Source organism: Lepus europaeus, chromosome 6 (assembly GCF_033115175.1).
Source record: "Lepus europaeus isolate LE1 chromosome 6, mLepTim1.pri, whole genome shotgun sequence".
NCBI classification, from domain to species: Eukaryota; Metazoa; Chordata; class Mammalia; order Lagomorpha; family Leporidae; genus Lepus; species Lepus europaeus.
In genome coordinates this window covers 106,230,120-106,248,829 of record NC_084832.1, presented here as the reverse complement: position 1 = coordinate 106,248,829, position 18,710 = coordinate 106,230,120, and the positions used below count along the sequence as shown (strand labels likewise).

At 41.2% G+C, this 18,710-nt stretch overlaps 1 protein-coding gene across 1 annotated transcript in view; it reads left to right on the top strand.

Moving 5' to 3' along the window:
- GRIN2B (glutamate ionotropic receptor NMDA type subunit 2B) overlaps positions 1–18,710 on the top strand; it is a 663,213-nt gene that overhangs the window by 596,599 nt on the left and 47,904 nt on the right. The window contains exons 5-9 of the mRNA XM_062195504.1: positions 4,341–4,543; positions 5,326–5,497; positions 5,691–5,844; positions 9,143–9,268; positions 12,407–12,636. Coding sequence (XP_062051488.1) covers positions 4,341–4,543; positions 5,326–5,497; positions 5,691–5,844; positions 9,143–9,268; positions 12,407–12,636 — 885 coding nt within the window. The remainder of the gene's footprint in view (positions 1–4,340; positions 4,544–5,325; positions 5,498–5,690; positions 5,845–9,142; positions 9,269–12,406; positions 12,637–18,710) is intronic.

Here is an 18,710-nt window from a genome sequence, read left to right as displayed (position 1 = left end):
CAGTCTACCAACATGATACTGTCAGACAAGGCACTGGGGAGAGATGAGCATAACCCAATTGGCTCTTGAGAATGAGAAGCTGAGATTTTCTGGCTGGAGTGAGCAGGTGTTTTTAGGAGGAAGAGAACTGAATAAACTGTTTCTGCCTGCATCTCTTACCTTGCAGCTGTGAAGGACCATCGATGGTCTTTCCACGGAGCCCTTTGCTCTTGCTACTGGCTCAGTGACTACAGAGCTCTTCCTCTTCCATTTCAAGGCCCAGCTGAAATGGAAGGATTTCTGTGAGGCTTTTCCTCGACCCTTTCAGAAATAATCCATTCTGCTTTAAGGGAATACCTTTTATTAGGGTAATTACCCAAACCTAATTCTACATTGTCGTCAGTAGATACTATAGCATCTTTTTTCTTTAGACTGTAGACAGGAACCAGGTCTTACCCCTCCATTGTCAGAGTAGTGTAGTGGTACGAGGGGTTTGGGCTCAAGCTTTAGAGTCAGACTGCTCAGCTTCAAATTCTAACTCTGTAGTCCCTTATCCTGAGTTCTTGGGCAAGTCATCAAACCCTTCTCTAGTCATCTGTGAGCTGAGGCATTGAATGTACATTGCTGGGTCACAGCCTGGCTGTGATAACTAATAAGTTTACTGAACATGCTTAGTGCCTAGCCCATCTAGGTCCTCAGTAAATGTTACCTGGTATTGTTATCTCCAGCACATAGTCCAAGGCCTGTACACAATGGGTACGCAGTTGTTGTTGGTTGAATTGAATTGACATGAAGCAACAATGGCTTGGTAGGAAGATGGGAAACGGTGTGCTGCAGGGACTTGCATGAGCAAATTACTGTAGGGGAAATGAGAGTGATATTTATTTAATAAGAAGCAGTAGATCATAGAATTATAGGATCAGAGTCTAGTTTCCCAGCTGTGGTATGGTGAACACAGAGCAGAGTGGGATCATTCGCGTCCTCCATTCACCCCATGTGCTAGACACTGCAAGTCTATAAATACTCCATTTGTTATTGCAGTCGCTCTTATAGACTGCTGTTGATTGAAATATTTCCTTTTCAATACTGTGCAGTTGCTTTTAAAAAAAAATCTAGATGCTAGACTTTAAGTATAAATACTGTTAAATTTAATTCCATTAGGGTCAGTCCATCATTCCAATTAATTCACATCTCTTCCAAACTTGTCTCTGCAGTGCAGTATGTCATCTGTCCTGTCTAGCTTTGTGTTATCTGCAATTTTGTAATCATGCCTTCTATTTTGTTTTCTAAAACACTACCCAGGCCACTTCGAAGAACAGTCCCATCACGTATCACTGGAAACCTCCTTTCGTGTTGACATCGATTCATTAAACATTCTTTTTTTCCTGTTGGGATACAAATTTTGAACTCCTTTCAAATCTAGCAAAGCATGCAATAATCCATATTTTCTCTTGTTCATAAGAGTGTCATGAGAAACGTTGCCCAAATGTTAAGTCTGCAGCATTTTCTCCTCAGGATATGGTGAATCTATTAGAAAAGAAAATGCAGTTAGTTTGTTGCAATCTGTTCTTGGTTAACCTATGTCAGTTCCTAATACCAACAATGTCCTTTTTCTGTGTTGAACAAAGAATTCATAATTCAAAGTAATGAAGTCTAATGTATCAAAGTAAGCCAAGCTCAAAGTACAGAGCTTTGCCTTCTAGGTGAGAAGTTTGGGCACAATCTTGATGGCAGTGAAGCATTGTTGAAATTTCTGACTAGGGTTGGTATGGTGAAAGTGAGTTTTAAGAAAGTCATTTGGCTGCAGTGCCTAAAGTGAACTCCAGAGACATCTTATCTGAAGTTTGAAGTTTGCTGCATAATCATCCCAGAACAGGCTGCTGGGCTACACTGAGTTAGGCCACTAGCAATGAAGACAGAGACAATGGACATGTTTTAACAGAATAAAAAAATCAAAAGGAAATATTGAGAGAAGATGATATGAGTCAAAAATAAATAAATAAAAACAGATACTTTAGGGCTTCCCAAACTTTTCACATTATTGAACATATAGAAAATAATATCAGCTTGACCACTGAAGTAAATATGATTACTTTGAGATGGAGATGACCCAATGTCATGAGCACCCAAGGCTCATTCAGTTCTCCCTCAACTACCACCTGTCCCCAATCACTGGCATAGCACATATTAATAGCTGAAAAATCATTTGGGAATTTCTACTTGAGAAGTTAGTCATCTTAGCTCTATGAGCAAAAACAGACTTATAATGAAATAGAAGCAACAGTACCAGGAAGACTATAAAGAGAGTCCTTGACAGTTCTCTTGTGGTTCTGGGCAGTGGGAAGAACCATAGCTATCAGCAGCTCAGGGAAAGTGGATGCCACTGAGACTCTATAGTATGCTGTGTTGCTATGATGATCAGCAGGCTAGGTATAGTAAATGCACTTTCAACTTACTGTGCTTTCAATGTATGATGGGTTTATGGGATGTAACCCCAGATGTTAAGGAGCATCTGAACACATTTTTAAAAAGCAAGTATTTGTTTCAGTGCACAATTTGAGACATAGAATCAAATTATCATTTACATACTTGGAAAAAGGTGGACCAGCATCAGGGTTAATGCCAAGGAAAGACTACATGAGTGCCAAGCAAGACAGCCTAGTACACCAAACCACTGCCCACATTATAATGATGCAATAAAACAAGGGCAGTGACTGGGGGAGCTTAATTTGGGCATGAAAGCAGTCAGCACCACGGGGATAGCTTGAGGGAAGAAGTTGGTAGGAACCTAAAAGGAGACAAAAGCAAAACAATGGGCAGAGGGATTTGGGCTTTTATATGAATATGGAAATCCAAGCCTATTTGCTTCAAAATTTAAGTACTGCCAACTTGTTGCTTCTTAGTGATTTCTGTATTTAATAAATTAAGTAGTTTTGTAGTTCTGAACCTCACCTGTTCTACTAATTTTCATTGTAGCAGGAAAGAATTAATAGGTTGCAAAAATGTAGAAGCTTGCAATCCATAATTCCTGTTGATAATTAAAGATACTCAGTTACAGAAATTTTTAAAATGTTTTCCCATTATTTGTTTAACTCAATGGCAGAGTAGGAACAAACAAACCAGTAAAATGGTGTAGATTACATTATAAAACTAGGAATGAACAGCTCTTCTGAAAGCTAATGGAGTCCACACATTTCTCCTGATGATTGGCAGCAGGCTACCATGTGTATGATTCAGGAGGCGCCCTTCTTTCATGTTGGAGTCCCTGTGAGTGGTGTTTTCTGGTGTTGGGGCACATGCTTGTGTGGCTGTAGGTGGCGGCTCCCAGAGAGATCTAGCTGACTAATTCATCCCAGGGCTTCTACCCAGCAGAGCAGGTGCATATCTGCATTGACCCGTGCATTCATCACCAGCCTAACCACGTTCCCTTCCCCAGACAAGCTGCGTCAGTATTCTCTCATCCCTACTTACCATTTTGTTCCTATTTGGATCCAACTAGTTCTCACAGTTCCCCACGGGACTTCTCCACAAGCCAAAACACATCCTCCTGGCTCATTTGCTCCAGTCATTCTGTTGACCTTTCCACAGCTATTTGCTGCTCTCACTATCATGCTCCTTGTTACAGCTAAGTAGAAAAACCCAGCAGCCACAATGGAACTCTGGCATCCTCACAGCCCTGGGTACAGGCTTTGGTTTTAGCACTTGCCACACAGGGCTGTAAATGTTTACATTTCTGATCCCCTTTTTCATGAAGGGTAGATGGATGCATCTTTGAGACTTGGGGCTTAGCAGGGAGCCTAGCATGCAGTGTGTCTTCACTTACTGCTTGGAAAAAGAGTGTGTGAATGAACATCACCCCGTTTTTTAAGATTTATTTATTTACTTGAAAGACAGAGTTATCTAGAGAGAAGTAGAGAGAAAAAAAAAAAAAACCTTCCATTCTCTGGTTCATTCCTCAAATTGCTACAACACACAGGGCTGAGCCAGACCAAAACCTAGAACTCCATCCAATCTCCTATGTGGTTGGCAAGGGCCCAAATACTTGGGACATGTTCCACTGCTTTCCCAGGTGCATTAACAGGGAGCTGAATTGGAAGTGGAGCAGCTAGCACTCCCAACTGGTACTAATATGGGAGTAGGTGGCAGCTTAACCCTCTGTGCACAGTGCTGGCCCAGCTGTTTCTTGGATTTGAACACAGTAGGCTCATTCTGAGCATAAGGTTTAAAAAGTCTCCTGTTGTCTTCATGGCCTGAATCTGCTAGTCTTCATTTAACAGCCTCCTGGGAAGTTTCACCAATGATAGGCGAGATCACGATGTTGTGTCCCATGGTTTCTGAGTCTTTCCTTCATCCTTGTGCAGGTGGGGAAGTGGAAAGACAAATCCCTGCAAATGAAGTACTACGTGTGGCCCCGCATGTGTCCTGAGACTGAAGAACAGGAGGATGACCACCTGAGCATTGTGACCCTGGAGGAGGCACCGTTCGTCATTGTGGAGAGTGTGGACCCTCTAAGTGGAACCTGCATGAGGAACACAGTCCCCTGCCAGAAGCGCATCATCTCTGAGTATGACACTCTCCCTGATGGCTCTGGAGGCAGGGGTGGGGCAGATGGGATACAGCTGTGAGCCTCGGACCATGGATGAGGCATGGAATGAGTTGGGCACCATGTCCAATTCTCCGTTCCTCTCAAGCTATGTATTCACTGGCAGCTCTGTGGTCTGGTGTCTGGGTCTGTCTAGATCCCAGCCTGGCAGAATGGATGCTGGCCAGGATAACATCGCTTTGGCCTTGCCTGGCCTCAACCACCAGGGTCTCAAGTTTATGGAGATTTAAATTTACTGTTGATGTTGAAATATGTTTTCTTGGACCAGCATGCTCTAAAATTTTGAGATTTAATGCCATCTTTTTTTTAATAGATAAAAATATTCTCTGCTGAGACAAGTCAGGGTAATGGCTCTGTTTGGTGAGGATGGGAAATACCTGGAAGGCAGAACAGGCAGCCACTCAGGGGGCTTTTCTGTCCTTGGGTTCAAACACTGGTTCAAAGGGAAAGTTCAGTGTGTGAAAATTCATCAAACGGAACCCTAGGATGTATACCCTTCCCTGATGTATATTGTGCTTCAAAGGCATGTTTAAATTTTTCATAAAACGTGGCTCAGTGTGATGAGATAATGAAAATATGCAGTTCTGGAATGATTTATTTCTTCATTCAGGTCTCTTATAAATTATGCTGAGCTGTGAAGGGGTGGCTCCTGCTTTGGGGTTGGAGATTTAATGACAAAGAATAATATTCTACCGCTTGTACAAAGCCTTGTTTTTGTTTTGTTTGTTTCTTTAACCGGCTAGGAATAAAACAGATGAGGAGCCAGGCTACATTAAAAAATGCTGCAAGGGGTTCTGCATTGATATCCTTAAGAAAATTTCTAAATCTGTGAAGTTCACTTATGACCTTTACCTAGTGACCAATGGCAAGCATGGGAAGAAAATCAATGGAACCTGGAATGGTATGATTGGAGAGGTGAGCATCAGCAGTTAAGAGCTGTTTCCATTATTTATTTATTTTGTTTCACTTGGATATTGTGTAAATACTCATTCAGTGAATCGCAGAAAATATAACATTGTAAATAGAATGTGGTGTGCCTCCTTGTGAGGTCATGTGGCCCCTTGCCTTCCCGAATGTTCTAACTGGAGCATTGCAACTTTCTCTTCAGGTGGTCATGAAGAGAGCCTACATGGCAGTAGGATCACTCACCATCAATGAAGAACGCTCAGAGGTGGTCGATTTCTCTGTGCCCTTCATAGAGACTGGCATCAGTGTCATGGTGTCGCGCAGCAATGGGACTGTGTCCCCTTCTGCCTTCTTAGGTAAATGAGGTGTCTCCTGGGGGGAAGGGAATGGAAAGGACACACCAGGGCTCTTCATCCGGGAGGTGGTTTGCTGGGAGTTTTACTCACTTGGGGACTTCATTCTTGGGACTTCAAAATCAATGATCTGCAGACTAAAGAGCACGGGAAAATCAGAAACCATGATGCCCTTTTGTAAGACAACAGTGGTGGACTGGTAACCAGTGGCCTTGCCTTTGTCTGATTCTGATCAGTAAAGTCATCATTTGTCCTTGAGAAAGTTTGTTCCAGCAAGGAACTAAGTTTCCTTATCCACAGTAGGTATTTCATCTAGTTCATCTCGGAGGCTGCTTCCTACTATAATAATTTCCAAATCTGGATATCATTGAAATACCTATTTATTTTTAATTATCTTTAAGAAGTGAGCCCAGTGCTACCAAAGACAGATTTCTATTTTCACATGAAGCTTTTGAGGCTTTGCCAGATAGCAGATCTGATTTTTCCTCCCACCTCACCACATCCTTCCCCATACCCTCTCTGCTTCCCCACCCTCCAGCATCTCTTAAATGTCAAAAGCCCTAGATGTGATATAAGACCAAGTGAATAAGGCCAAGATTTCAATTAGAAGAGGTCTTTTGTGAACTCATACCCCATATTTTTGCAGGGCCTGTAGAGCAAAAGGTTAGAAAATAAAATGAGAACAGAATACTGGGCCAGGAGACCAAAAGCTTGGTTTGATCATCAACAAGCTTTAAGCCCTTGGACCAGTCATAACCTATCTAAGGAACAGCAGTGTGTATTAAGTGGGCAAAATAGAATAGACAGTAACTAACATTTATTTAAACTGTTACCCATAGAGAATAATTCAATTAATGTCCTGCAAAGTAGAGTTATAGGTTCAGTAGAATTTCTCCATGAAGTCTTCAAATTTTGGAGTTAATCTACTTACTCAAAATGAAGCAAATTCTGGCTGTGCCAGTTTTATGTGAAATACTATTAGATTGCATACATGCTATGTATTAATCCTCATAGTTGTTGTATGTATTTTTTTCCTCTACAAAGGTAATTGGAACATTAAGAGATACAAATGTAATACTTCGAACTCTGTCAGTATAGCACAGATGTCTGAACTGAAGAGCCAGTGGCATATAGGTAGAGTGCTAGATGATTTAGAAATGCCAAGTAGAGCGTGTTTCTTAGTGTGTTTGGATGAGCAGCTAAATAGTTACAGGGATGAGAGACGCCAACCTCTACTGAAAACCTACCATGTGGTGAGCCAGGCCTTACTGTACAACCTTAGGTTGCACTAGTAATACTAATCTTACACCCATTTTATAGCTTAGCAAACTGAATCTTAGACAGTTAAGCCATTTTCCAACAGTCTTTCAGCTAATAACTGGCAGATCCAGAATTAGAGTCTGGCTAAAGCCTGTGTTTAATACAGGTGAGGTCATTTCAGAGTTCAACCCCTGATCTAGGAACCAGTGCAGTGGGCAGAGACAAAGGTGCAACATTAAACAATGGGACAAGGAAGACTTTGTACCTCTGAGGATCTGAGTTTGTAACCAGGCCCTGCCACTTTCTGAGTATATACTTGGAAAGGACCTTGGCATTTCAATCTTAGTTTACTCCTTTGTAAAACAGAAAACGCAGTCCCATTGTAGGAGAACTGTTAAAGGGATCATACCTCTATGTGGTATGTGGTGACAGTACTTTCTAAACTGCAGACCAATACAGATGTTTACTGAACTTTTTGAACAGAAAGTTGCCCTGGAATTAGGTGGGGAAAGGAGATCATAGAAGGGATGTTTTTATTCAGTTATCTCTCAGTCTTAAACAAAGTGAAATCAGGGTAGGATAGCAAGGAGAGTCTTGCTATCATGCACGACCATGCAGAAGCTTTGAATTGTACCTTCTACCCTCACAGTCTCTGGCTGCCATTGAAAGGCTTTGTGTTTCATAATAAGTATATTAATCTCAGGAGCTTTATTAAGGGCCCTTTTAGATTGATTAAAAGATCAGGCTTTTATAATTTCTTTGGAAGCTCAATAGTAAAGTCAGTCTTGGAGTCCAAAAGATATTTCCTAATTTTCAGTCAATTTTTCCCCTTTTTCAGCTTCATCTTTATTAATGACTTGGAAGATGGAGCAAACAGCATGTTAATTCACTTAGTTATGAGTTTACAATGTGATGTGACAGCTAAAAAGGCCAGAACTATTTTGAGACACAATTGAGGGAGCATTGCATCATGGGACAGAATAGCCATTGTCACTTTTTATAGCCCTTCAGAGGGATGGCTTCTGGAATATAGTGTTCAATTTCTGGACATGGCCAAGCCAGAGAGATTTAGCTCAACTGGAAGGGGTTCAGCAAAAATGAATAAAGATATTAAATAAAGCATGTGGAAGACATTCTCGCCATCTTGCCTGGTCTTGCCCCATAAACCCTGTCACTTGGTAATAGGGCACAGATTAGAGTTGTTCTGTGAATTAAAGCTTATTCACATTGCTGTGTCTCCTGTTATATTCCCATTGTTGCAGATACTGATATTCAATGTGTATTGATTGTTTTTTTAACTTGACTCATACTTGTACTCTCTTACCCTAATTATGTCTAATAAAATATACCATATTGAAATGGATTGAAAAAGGAAATCTAGACCAGGAAGTTTAAGAAGTGATGCATGGGGACAAGGGACTTGGTTATTCATTGTACAAAACAATTTAACTCTGGCGGGGTAGCCAAGTCTATAGAGAATGCATTTGGCTGAAAGGCTTAGAAGCCCCAGGAAAGGCCTTTCCAGGCCTCCACCATGTGCTGTGGTCGTAGAGATGAGAACATAAACCAAGTCAATGCAGTATGATTCACTGGCTCTGTGTCTAAGTCTTCCAAATGCACTGTTTACTCAAAGACTCATCTGTTGCTTCAAGAGTGACAGAAACTATAGTCTCTATAGCCTCAGAAGATTCATGGGCATGAGTCTGTCCTCCTCATGAGGGGGGTGGGGAGAGAACAAGAGGGGAAGGGGGAGAAGGAGAGGAGAGGAGGAAGGAAAGAGAGGGAGGGAGGGAGAGAAAGAGAGAGTTAAGAGAAAGAAAGAACCCTTGAAGCACACCCATCCAAGAAACAGCGTTGCCCAGGCAACATATTTCTTGCTTCTTCTTCATCCAGGACCTGGCTCACTCTGAAGGCATGCAATGAACTTTAGTTTATTCTCCCCCAAAACTCACATTTGCCTGATCAAGTGACTAGATGAATTAATGAGAGTCTGTTTGTTCTCTGCTTTAACCCTGGGCATTGTTTTCTTTTCCCTCCCCAGAGCCATTCAGTGCGGATGTGTGGGTCATGATGTTTGTGATGCTGCTAATCGTCTCAGCTGTGGCTGTCTTTGTCTTTGAGTACTTCAGCCCTGTGGGTTATAACAGGTGCCTCGCTGATGGCAGAGGTAAGGCCAGCTAAAACTGCTTTATGTCTGCACTTTCTCTGCTGGTAATTCCAAACCCATGTACCCTTCATGTGTTACCTGCATCCTCCCTAACTTATCTATTTCTGAAAAAACAATCCTTAGATTTCTAGATCACCAGCTTGTTGGTTTAGTCGAAATACCCCAACTAAGATGTTTGAATCTGTATGTGCCCTGCTCTGTGTCCATGGCTGGCCCCAAGCCTACTTGTACCTCTAAGAAAATGAGAGGAAGGATGGGTAGGAGCTGCAGGCAGCAAGAACACACTCAGGAAACTATTTTGATAACCTTAGGCTCTGGGAAGTGTGTTAGAACAGATGTGGCTAACAAGGCAGATGGTACACATACATAGGGAAGAAGGGAAAATAGGTTATCCAGGGTCTTTGCAGGTGGTTGGCGCTAGTAGAGTTCCCCACTGTCAAAGGGTCACTGCTGAGGTACATGATTTCTAAAACCTACATCCCTAGCTCAACCCCTTGCCAGGGAGTCTAGGAGCTAAGTGTGAAATACAGTGGAAGAGGAAAACAGTTCTAGCCCATAGCTATGAGTGGGAAGTTGTCCAATGTCTTGGGTAGGAAGGTTCAGAGATTTGAGGGCTCCATGGTTCGGGCATTTATAACACTTTTAAAATGCCCACTGCATTTTGGGAGAACCGATGGGATCCCTGTGAAGAGCTCCTCCAAAACTTCCTTAGAATCCTAGGATTAAGAAATATTTTACCAGGGCCAGCATTGTGGTGTAGCTGCTTGAGCTGTCATTTGCCACACCAGCATCCCATATCAGAGTGTCATTTCAAGTCTCAGCTACTCTGCTTCTGATCTAACTCTCTGCTAATGCATCTGAGAAGGCAGCAGATAATGGCCCAAGTGCTTGGGTCCCTGACACCCATGTGGGTGACCTGGCTTGAGTTATGGGATCCTGGCTTTGGCCTGGCTTATCCCTGGCTGTTGGGGCCATTTGAGGATTGAATTAGCTGATATATAATCTCTCTGTGTGTCTCTCAATTTCTGATATTCTGCCTTTCAAACAAGTAAACAATCTTTTAAAATTAGTTTTTTTAAATAAATATTTTACCTTCTCTGATTATTTCTACTTCTAGAATGTGAGCTCTTTCCTTCAAAGAGAAAAGATTCTTAACCCTGGCCATGCAGAAGAACTACCTGTGGGACATTTGAAAGACTAAGGTTCTTGAACCTAATGCTCTGATCCACCAAGTCTAGGATGGTGATTGGCCCACTGTGTGCTTTAAAATAATGGTTCTGCAACCTGGTAGCACATTAGCACGAGCAGCCCCACTCCACACTAATTTAATAAGAATAGCTTGGAGTAGGTTACCAGGCAGTGATATTTTGTAAAAGCTGCCCTCGTTTTTTAGTTGAATTTATAGTCTAGACATGAATTAGCACTTCATTGACATGGTGCATTTTCATTTGGTTTGTATATTCTGAGGTAGGATTCTGGCTGTCTCCACAGTATGGTGTTGTCAGAGAGTTTTCTTCCTATAACAGATCATCCTGAAGCTGTGGCATATATCTCAGCCTTAGAGGTATCAGTAAGGAGTATACCCTTGGGAAACACATAAGCATACACATAGCCTGGCAGTGTCAAGAGCTAAAGTTTGTGCTTCCTCCTCACTCTTAAAAAGCCAGGTGCAAACCCAATTTCACAAAACTCAAAGGTTTTAAATTTTTTTTAAAAATACTCATTTATTAATTTGAAAGTTAGAATTAGGGAAAGACAGAGAGAGCTTCCATCTGCTGGTTCACTTCCCAGATAGCCCCAACAGTTGCAGCCAAGCCAATCCAAATCCAGGAGATTTTTCAGGCTCTTACATGAGGGTGCAGGGGCACAAGTACTTGGGCCATCCTCTGCTGCTTTCCCAGGTGCATTAGCAGAGAGTTGGATCAAATGTGGAGCAGCTGGCCCTCAAGCCGTCTGCCCAAATTGGATGCTTGTGCCACAGGCGGCATTTTCATCCGCTACACCACAAGTGCTGGCCCCAGAGCAAGTTTTCAATTCCTCACTTTACCAAAGGATGCTTGTCTTGACAAAGGAATTCACAGGGTGCCACTTTAAACACCAAGTCTCCTTAGAGCATTTTACAACTTACAAACCTTTGATTTATAAGCAACTTTTTAGTTACACATCTGTTGCATGAAACAAGGTCCACATGCACAGATGTGTGTGCACAGTTAGATATTGAACTCAACATGTGTAGTCCCTGACAATCTACTTGGCTGAGCAGATGCTGTCAGGATCACAGATCACATCCTAAGACCTGTGCTGAGATGTTATCAAATTGTGCAAGCAGATGTTCCTTTCTGCAGTGGAGGGGCTGCATCTTGGAGATTCAGACAACAGACACGGTTCTACCATCACCACAGAGATAGCAGAGGGTACAGTACATTACAGTGATGGGCAGAAAGGTGGGTGGAGAGAAGCCAAAGTCGAAGACAGGGGCATGCCTTGTCCTTTCTCCCCGGGCTTTAATTCTCTCACACAGAAGCTACTACTAGAAGAACCAATTGGGAAGTATGGGCATTGGAAGGAGGTCAAGGCTGTCTTTGAAACACTGAGGGCTAAGTGCTAGAAGCCAATGAAAAGTCAGGAGAAGCACATTCAGAGCCCTTCTACCTCAGTGTGACTAGGCTTAGAGGAGATTTAGGACAATGGCAACAAAAGTCTGCACATAATTCTTGCTGACACTTTTGGAAGCTGAAATGCTTTCTTGGTATTTACAAATATAAAACAGGAAAACTAAATTAATAGCCCAAGAATGACCAAAAAAGGTCTTTGCTATTCAGTTTTTATGTGATCTTGAGGTTCTTGTAAATAGGGGCAGACAGATCCCTCCTCCCAGGCGCCAACTGAGTCATGACCAGTAATTGAAGAAAGATAAACACACACACTCACACACACCAAGACTTTTAAGTATCCCTCTTTTGCTTTCATAAGAGAAGAGGAAACACAAGCTATCAAATCAGAAAACTGTCTATAAAAGAATACAGGCTTAGAGTTTGCTGCTTTGGACAGGAGCTCACCAGCTCCACATACTTGTAGGTTGTAATAGAACCAGTGATTCTGTTTTAACTGTTTACCTGTTTCTTTTTGTCATACCAGAGCCAGGAGGCCCATCTTTCACCATTGGCAAAGCTATTTGGTTACTCTGGGGTCTGGTGTTCAACAACTCCGTACCTGTGCAGAACCCAAAGGGGACCACCTCCAAGATCATGGTGTCCGTGTGGGCCTTCTTTGCTGTCATCTTCCTGGCTAGCTACACTGCCAACTTAGCTGCCTTCATGATCCAAGAGGAATATGTGGATCAGGTTTCTGGCCTGAGTGACAAAAAGGTAAGAGACCTATGTGAAATTTGTCATCTTTCACTCCATCTTGTTCTCAAAATTCTCATGTCTGTTCATTTTGTCTTGAGAATTGACAGGTCTGTTTTCTTAAATTGGGGCATGGAAGCGGAAATCAGTTTCCCTACTGAAATAATAGGACTACATGTTTACCTCCTGATTTGTGAAAGGTTGTCAAAAGTACGCCCCAGGTTGCAAATAAGGGGCTTGGTGTGTTAGAGACTTTCTGAATATCTGGTAGCCCTTGGTGCTTTTGGTTGGGTAGCTCTGTCAGCACTTGGTAGCCCACTAGGTGGTTATTAGAGGGCTGCCCCTGTGTACCCACATGGAGAAGACTGGAGCATTAAGGCCTCATTTTCTTCCCAGTGGTGTTTGACTGTGGGCTCTCCTTTTGTTTTTCTACACACGCATGTATTCTTAAGACTGAGCAGGAGGGTTGTTCACATTGTGTCTTAAAGAGAAGTAACTGCTGTTTAACTCAATGAGGGCCCTCTGTGCTGCTGATAAATGGGTTGCTTGCAAACCAACTGTAGTCCTCCCCATGGGCCTGTGAACTCAAGAGCAGGAACATATTCTCTGGTCTCCATCATTTCTGCACATGGATGCACAAAGCCTTCTAGGTCTGTCTGAGGCATTACAGTGAGGACAATCTTAGACTAGTGATAGGAGCCTTCTTCATGAAGTGTCCAGTAGAGCTAAGGGCCAAAATAATTGTGGAGACTTTCACTCACAACCAATTCTCTAATTCCTTAAGATTTAGAAAATGTGATTCCACACCCCAACTTATACCTCCAGATTTAAGCCAGGAGATAATGAGATATGGACAAAGTGCCTTAAGATCAAATAATGTCTTATCACATGGATTAGGTTTCCTCAGTATAAAACCCTAGACATGTAAGCAAATGGTTTGAGAGGAGTGAACAGAAGATATATTCTCTTTGGGTGCTAAGGTTCTGATTTTTCTATCTATCCATCTCTACTCATTGAGAACATTCAAAACCATGTTGGGAAAATAAACAATATCTTTAGGAAATGAGAAATGTATATCTATATATTATGTGTATATGTATATATGTGTGTGTGTGTGTGAGACATTCACTGTATTTGTTTCTTTGTATTATCTTTTCTTCTGATTTATCTTCCTTTATAATTTTATTCCTTATTTTTAAACTATTCTTTCATATTTCCTTCTCCTTTGTTTTAAGATTTTAATTATCTAACTCATGATGTGTTATATATTCATATATTCACTCATTTAAATTTCTCTCTCTCTCTCACACACACACATGCATGTACACATTGTTCCTTCATCAACATCTTTCAACATTTTGATTCTCACTAGAGTTTGAGTTAGACACCTGCCATCACCCCGTGTTACAACCACCACCACAGTCACTGCTATCACCTTTTGTGAATATTTCTGTGACCCATGTAGTCGTATTGATAAGAAAAACAACTTAGGGATAAGAGCTTGGATGTGGTGTAGATAAGGTAGACCTTGCCTTCCTGGAGACATGGATATTGCATGCCCCCATGTGTAGATTCTCAGAGGTGTACCAGATCATGTCCTCTTACCGAAGATGGCAGAGGTATAGTGGATTGTGAAGCCACCTGGAGTATGCACTGATGTAGCAGAGTGTAGAGACCATGTCCTCATGTATGAATGTAGCAGAATGTTGTGGGACCATGTCACCATATGCTAATATGGCAGCTGGCTGATAGCCTACAGCCCTTCTTAGAGCTCCAGACTGTTTGAAGGGGAACCACTATATATATTACAATGTTTTCTTCAAATGTCTATGAAAATTTCTTGAAACACTGGATCTTCTCATACCATTGTGAGCAACCCATCAACAACTAAAAGCATGTCTTCATTTGAACTAAGCACAGTTAGAATGAAGGGAAGTTGTTTTGCCTTGTGTGGTTTTGAAAGAACCTAATCATCCCATGCTGTTTGATGCAGAAAGGATATGAACTTGACCTCTCCACCACATTGGCTATATTCTGAAATGCTGGATCGCATCAGTCTGTCAAAGACTTTTCAGCATGTCCCAGCTCTCTAGTCTTTTTTTAAGCTTTTATTTAATGATTGCAAATTTCATAGGTACAAGTGGTTCTTCCCTCTATACTGGCCCTCCCACCCCAACTCCCATCCGACCTCCTCTCCCATCCCATTATTCATTAAGATTCATTTTTAATTAACTTTTATGCAGAAGACCAACTCTATACTAAGTAAAGATTTCAACAGTTTGTACTCCCCTACACACACAATGTATTAAGTACTGTTTGAGAACAACTTTTCAGTTAATCCTCATAGTACAACTCATTAAGGACAGAGGTCCTAAATGGGGAGGAAGTACAGTGAATTCTGTTGTTAATGTAACAATTAACACTCTTATTTATGACGTCACTGATCATCTGAGGCTCTTGCCATGAGCTGCCAAGGCTATGGAAGCCTTTTGAGACCACAAATTCCATAAGTATTTAGACAGGGCCATATGTAAAGTGGAAGTACTCTCCTCCCTTCAGAGAAAAGTACATCCTTTGCTGGCCTCTTCTTTCCACTGGGTTTTCACTCACAGAGATCCTTCATGTAGGACATTCTTTGCCACGTTGTTTTGGCTTTCAAAGCCTGAAACGCTCTCATGGGCTTTTCAGCCAGATCCAAATGCCTTAAGAGCTGATTCTGAGGTCAGAGTGTTACTTAAAGGGATTGTCATTCTATGGGTCTGCTGTGTGGACTGCTTCCCATGTTGGACATTCTCTCCTTTTTAATTCTATCTATTTTTAGTACCAGGCACTTGATGCTATTTATATGACCACTTTAACACTTAATCCTATCTATATGTTCACTTTAACACTTAATATGATCACTTTAACAAATGGCATTTTTACAACCAATTTTGATGGTATTTAGGGTCCCATGACAAGTTTTTAAACTGTACCCTTAGAAGTAAGTCCATAGAAATGTATGCATAACTATACAGCTTTACAGTTACAAGCTTCCTCTTTCCTCTCTTATTCCCCATCCTATTTTTTACTGAGATCTATTTTCAATTGACTTAATACATGTATGATTAACTCTGTTAAGTAAAGAGTTCAACAAATAGTATGAAGAAAAAAAAGAAAAAAAAAAAACTGTTCCTTGTCAAAACAAGGGTTGCTCCAGTCATTGCTTCTCAAAGTATAAATTTCACTTCTATGGATTTTGTTTTAAATGCTGTATTTGTTCTTACATATCTGGGAGAACATATGCTATTTGTCCCTTTGGGATTGGCTTATTTCACTAAGTATGATGTTTTCTAGATTGATCCATTTTGTTGCAAATTACCAGATTTCATTTTATTTTTTATTGCTATGCAGTATGCCATAGTGTACATATCCCACAATTTCTTTATCCTGTCTTCAATTGATGGGAATTTTGGTTGATTCCATGGCTTAGCTATTGTGAATTGAGCAGCAATAAACATGGAGGTGCAGATTGCTCTTTCATTTCCCTTGGGTAAATTCCAAGGAGTGGGATGGCTGGGTCACATGGTAGATCTATATTCAGATTTTTGAGGTATCTCCATACTGTCTTCCATAATGGCTTTACCAGTTTACATTCCCACCAATGGTGTAATAGGGTTCCTTTTTCTTCACATCCTCGCCAGCATTTGTTGTTTCTTGATTTCTGTATGAAAGCCATTCTAACTGGGGTGAGGTGAAACCTCATTGTGGCTTTGATTTGCATTTCCCTGACATCTAGTGATCCTGAACATTTTTTCATATGTCTTTTGGCCCTTTGGATTTCTTCTTTTGAAAAATGTCTGTTTAAGTCCTTGGCCCATCTCTCAACTTGGTTGTTTGTTTTGTTGTTGTGGAGTTTCTTGATCTCTTTGTAGATTCTGGTTATTAATCCCTTATCTGTTGCATAGTTCACAAATAATTTCTCCCATTCTGTCAACTGCCTCTCCACTTTCCTGTTTATTTTGCTTTACAGAAACTTCTCAATTTAAAGTAATCCCATTTGTCAATTTTGGCTTTGACTGCCTGTGCCTCTAGGGTCTTTTCCAAGAACTCTTTGCCTGTTCCAATGTCTTGCATGGTTTCCCCAAAGTTCTCTAATAATTTGATGGTGTTGGCTCATAGATTTAGATCTTTAATGCATGTTGAATGGGTTTTTGTGTAAGGGGTAAGGTAGGGGTCTTGCTTCCTACTTCTGCATATGGAAATCCAGTTTTCCCAGCACCATTTGTTGAAGAGACTGTCCTTGCTCCAGGGATTGGTTTTATCTCCTTGATCAAATATAAGTTGGTTGTAGATGTTAGGATTTATTCCTGATAATTCTATTCTGTTCCATTGGTCTATCCATCTATTTTTGTACCAGTACCAGGCTGTTTTGATTATAACTGCCTTGTAGTATGCCTTGAAATCTGGTATTGTGGTACCTCAGGCTTTGTTTTGTTGTATAAGATTGGTTAGTTATTCGATGTTGCCTGAGCCTCCGTATGAATTTCAGCATTATTTCTAGGTCTGAAAAGAATGTATTTGGTATTTTGATTGATATCACATTGAATCTGTAAATTGCTTTCAGAAGAATGGACATTTTGATGATATTGATTCTTCCAATCCATGAACATGGAATATTTTTTCCATTTTTTCTATCTTCTTCTATTTCTTTCTGTAATGTAAGAAATCTCATATAATTTTCATCATAGAGATCTTTGACATCCTTGGTTAAATTTATTCCAAGATGTTTGAATTTTTTTGTAGCTATTGTGAGTGGGATTGGTCTTAGAAGTTCTTTCTCAGCTGTGGCATTTCTGTGTATACAAAGGCTGTTGATTTTTGTGTATTGACTTTATATCCTGCTACTTTACCAAACTCTTCTTTTATTTATTTATTTATTTATTTATTTTATTTTTGACAGGCAGAGTGGACAGTGAGAGAGAGAGAGAGAGAAAGGTCTTCCTTTTGCCGTTGGTTCACCCTCCAATGGCCGCCGCGGTAGCGCGCTGCAGCCTGCGCACCGCGCTGATCCGATGGCAGGAGCCAGGTGCTTCTCCTGGTCTCCCATGCAGGTGCAGGGCCCAAGGACTTGGGCCATCCTCCACTGCACTCCCTGGCCACAGCAGAGAGCTGGCCTGGAAGAGGGGCAATCGGGACAGGATCGGTGCCCCGACCGGGACTAGAACCCGGTGTGCCGGCACCGCAAGGCGGAGGAGTAGCCTAGTGAGCCGCGGCGCCGGCCACCAAACTCTTCTATGAGTTCCAATGGTCTCTTAGTGGAGTGTTTTGGATCCCCTATATATAGAATCATATCATCTGCAAATAGGGATAGTTTGACTTCCTCCTTCCCAATTTGTATCCCTTTGACTTCTTTTTCTTGCCTAGTGCCTCTGGCTAAAACTTCCAGGAATACTTTGAATATTAATGGTGACAGTGGGCATCCTTGTCAAGTACTAAATCTCAGTGGGAATGCTTCCAATGTTTCCCCATTCAGTGTGATGCTGGCTGTTTGTCATAAATTGCTTGGATTGTGTTGAGGAATGTTCCTTCTATACCCAATTTGCTTAGAGTTTTCATCATGAAAGGGTGTTGTATTTTGTCAAATGCTTTCTCTGCATCTATTTAGATAATCATATGGTTTTTGTTCTTCAATTTGTTAATGCGATGTATAACATTGATTGATTTGTGCATGTGAACCATCCCTGCATACCAGGGGTAAATCCCACTTGGTTTGGGTGGATGATTTTTCTGATGTTTTGTTGAATTCGATTGGCTAGAATTTTGTTGAGGATTTTTGCATCTATGTTAATCGGGAAAATTGCTATGTAATTCTCTTTCTCTGTTGCATCTCTTCCAGGTTTAGAAATTAAGGTGATGCTGGCTTCATAGAAAGAATTTTGGAGGATTCCCTCCCTTTTAATTGTTTTGAATAACTTGAGGAGAATTGGAGTTACTTATTCTTTAAAAGTCTGGTAGAATTCAGCAGTGAAGCCATCTGGTCCTGGGCTTTTCTTTGTTAGGAGGTCTTTATTACTGATTCAATTTCTGTCTTGGTTATGGGTCTGTTTATGTTT